This window comes from Chiloscyllium plagiosum, unplaced genomic scaffold, assembly GCF_004010195.1.
Source record: "Chiloscyllium plagiosum isolate BGI_BamShark_2017 unplaced genomic scaffold, ASM401019v2 scaf_100524, whole genome shotgun sequence".
NCBI classification, from domain to species: Eukaryota; Metazoa; Chordata; class Chondrichthyes; order Orectolobiformes; family Hemiscylliidae; genus Chiloscyllium; species Chiloscyllium plagiosum.
This window is the reverse complement of record NW_025197158.1, coordinates 1,443-5,009: the sequence shown is the minus strand read 5'-3', so window position 1 is coordinate 5,009 and position 3,567 is coordinate 1,443. Positions and strand designations below refer to the sequence as shown.

Genomic DNA, 3,567 nt, shown 5'->3' with positions numbered 1-3,567 from the left:
ATTGAGGAGAAAGAAACGGGTACAGATTGATAAAGCCAGTCAAACAGTCTCATAGCAAAGACTGATAGGTTATTTACCATTGCAGTGCCTAACATATTCTCACATCAGAGACATTCTGGGATTGTGATAATTACACTAATGTAATCACTGTGGAAGAACGGACAGGTACAGACATACAACTACACTCACACATTCAGATGGCAAAAACTGACAGGGACAGATTGTGAGAGAATAATAATCATTCACCTCCCGAAAGCTCACATGGGCAGATCCAAAACCATACTCCCGTTTTACACTTCCAATAACGAGAGGTAAACTAACCCTTAACCAACCTGAAATTCTGAACAACACTATCTCACAGTGTAAGCAGGGAATCACAGTGATAAAACAAATAACACAAGATTGTCACAATTAAAATTCGCACAAGTATCATGTTCAAAATAGTCCTTAAATAACAGTGACCAGTTCAGAGTGAGTACAAATGACTTGTGATCAAATAAAGTTCAGAGAAAATCCACATAGCAAAGTTCATAATGAAAAAAAAAATCTGCTAGAAACTGAAATGCACCAAATAATATGTATTCTAATGTAGTGCAAAGTAAGATTTCAGGATTGAGGAGCCAAACAAACAGTCAGGGAGTAAAATTCATGTTGTCAACAGAAAGCAAAAGGCACAAGTCACAGTACGTCAGTTCCCTTTACTCATTCAGGTAATCAGAGTAGATCTGACAATCATACACACGCTGGTAGCTATTCTGAGTAATGTATGAATACCTGGGTTGATACTCATTGGAGATTTGAAGAATAGGGGAAAAGATAACTGAAGGGAGTTTACAGAGTAGATGATGATAGAATGTCCTTCAGCTTCAGAGTGTAGAGCAAGAAACAAGCAAAAGAGAACATTGCTTAACTCCCATGTTCCTCCAACGCGATGCATTTGTCAAGTAGTTCCATCACTTCCAGGAGTAAAACACACTCCCTGTCAGATTGCAGTGCATTTTCTCACTTGACAACAAATGTGATGCCATTTTAAAATGGAAGAGAAAAGAAAACCATTATCAAAAGATGCAGAATACATTACAATTAGAATCTCACATTTTAGAGTGAGCTCGGAATTTGATCCCTTCACAAAATTTCGGTTTGTGTTTCCGATGGTATTGCAGATTTTCCCAGATTCACATTGAGTCCCAAACTAACCAATCAGACAGAAGCTACCATGCCTACAATGTAGCCAATCAGGAGGTAGGCCTTCCCCCATCCTTCATTAGCATTGCTGACACCGTCGGTCTATAAAAAGGGAGCTCCGAGCCCGCTTTCCCTTATTCTGTGTCTGAAAGTGAGCGGCAAGAAGGCGCCAGCGAAGGGCGGTAAGAAGAGGAGGCGGACCAGGAAAGAAAGTTATTCCATCTACATCTACAAAGTGATGAAGCAGGTTCACCCCGACACCGGCATCTCCTCCAAGGCCATGAGCATCATGAACTCGTTCGTCAACGATATTTTCGAGCGCATCGCGGGGGAGGCTTCCCGCCTGGCCCATTACAACAAGCGCAGCACCATCAGCTCCCGGGAGATCCAGACCGCCGTGCGGCTGCTGCTGCCCGGGGAGCTGGCCAAGCACGCCGTGTCGGAGGGCACAAAGGCGGTGACCAAGTACACCAGCTCCAAGTGAAGGACCGCATTGCATTGAAGTTTACACGTCCACACCCCAAAGGCTCTTTTAAGAGCCACCCACACCTTCCCCGAGACAGTTGAACCAATTGTTTTGGAGTATGTACTATTAATGTTTGCGGTATTTGTTGTTTATAAACTCATGAGTGATCGCTGAGACGGTGTACGTCTTATTCACGCATGTGGTCTTGTATATCCCGCAGTCCTTGCCTGGGGAGAGATATGCTAAACGCCAATGAGTCATTTTCAGCTGCACGTATGTGTCCGTGTTACTCTTTGTTATTTGATCAGTTCAGGAGCTACAAGCCCCGGTGGCGCACGAACCTGCAAAGTGCCCCCGGCAAGCAAAACGAAAGGTCTCTGTGTCCGGTTTTACTTTATTTTTAATTTCCAAACCTCCACACGGGTATTGTCCGGACGTAGAACCTTGCAAAATGCACTGAGACTAAAACAGCTGCAGAAGTAGCAGAGCAAATGTGAAGCTTTTACTGATCTATCATCGTGTGCAATAGGGAGGGCAACTTTAAAATATCCTCGAACGATCGTGTTCACTATTAATGCACTTACGCTGGAGGTCGTAATCTCATGTTTTGTCAGTATATCGGGGTGCTGTTGAAATGTGAAATAAATGATTAGTTGCAGAGTTTGGCGCCTTTTTTGTTTCCGCTTGTATTTAATGTTTACAAAATCCCAATTCAAGATCAGAAATGGGAAGGTTCGAATAGGCCAGGGAATGAGGTAGAGAGTTAATATAAACGGTACACTTTTCATGTAAAAGTAAATTGTCTCGAGAATTCGTGCATTCTTCTATTTAACCTCTCCACTTGTTGGTAAATATTGGCGGGCTTTTCAAATTGTGAAAAAAAAAGCGGTTGATGATTTGGTGCCGGTACTTTCCGCCCTCCTCCCCGTGCCCTCCCCGGATTGGGGAATGAGGCAGATATCTGATTGGGAATTGAAACAACATTAGGCGGGGCTGGACAATAGGACCAATCAGAAATGGCCGCCCCCACCATTCCTCCCGAAGGTATATTAGGATGGCAATGTGGGCGGAGTGCAGCATTCTCTCTGAAAATACTTGTGACCATGTCTGGAAGAGGAGGGAAAGGCAGTGAGAAAGCTCGTTCCAAGGCGAAGTCTCGGTCGTCCCGGGCAGGCCTGCAGTTCCCGGTGGGCCGTGTTCACAGGCTCCTGAGAAAGGGTAACTATGCTGAGCGTGTGGGTGCCGGAGCGCCGGTCTATCTGGCTGCGGTGCTGGAGTATCTGACGGCTGAAATCCTGGAGCTGGCCGGCAACGCGGCCCGGGACAACAAGAAGACCCGCATCATCCCCAGGCACCTGCAGCTGGCCGTGCGCAACGACGAGGAGCTCAACAAGCTGCTGGGAGGGGTGACCATCGCTCAGGGCGGGGTGCTGCCTAATATCCAGGCCGTGCTGCTGCCCAAGAAAACAGCTGCTGCGGGAGCCGCTAAAAAGTGAAGCGGACATTCTTGGATCTGACTGCCAAAAGGCTCTTTTAAGAGCCACTCACAGCATCTGTAAAAGGAGCTACACTGTCATCTCTGTCAGGTTTATTTTACTTTTAACGTGGATAAGCTTGAACTTTGAACCTGAGATCGGTCAATTACTATTGCCTTGTTGTTGAATACTTGTGGTTTGGAGATACTGATGTTGGACTGGGGTGTATAAAATTAAAAACCAGGTTTATTTGTATGCACTAGTTTTCATCACGTGCTTGTAGAATGTAAGATCGTAAGGTTCCGTAATTTAGACACTGTCCCCATGACTTGTCCTACCTGCCTATCTTCTTTTCCACCTATCCACTCCACCGTCTCCTCCCTAACCTATCACCTTCATCCCCTCCCCCACTCACCTATTGTACTCCATGCTACTTTCTCC

At 45.6% G+C, this 3,567-nt stretch overlaps 2 protein-coding genes across 2 annotated transcripts; both read left to right on the top strand.

Moving 5' to 3' along the window:
• Positions 1-1,337: 1,337 nt before the first annotated feature.
• Positions 1,338-1,825, top strand: LOC122545918 (histone H2B 1/2-like; the record flags this gene model as incomplete). Its single annotated transcript, XM_043684788.1, has 1 exon — positions 1,338-1,825. A coding segment is annotated over one exon (332 nt), but the record flags the coding sequence as incomplete, so codon positions are not given.
• Positions 1,826-2,739: 914 nt separating this feature from the next.
• LOC122545919 (histone H2A, sperm-like) lies at positions 2,740-3,208 on the top strand. The gene has a single exon (XM_043684789.1). It carries the CDS (start codon positions 2,755-2,757, stop codon positions 3,145-3,147), a length of 393 nt encoding a protein of 130 aa, XP_043540724.1. The 5' UTR covers positions 2,740-2,754; the 3' UTR covers positions 3,148-3,208.
• Positions 3,209-3,567: the final 359 nt, after the last annotated feature.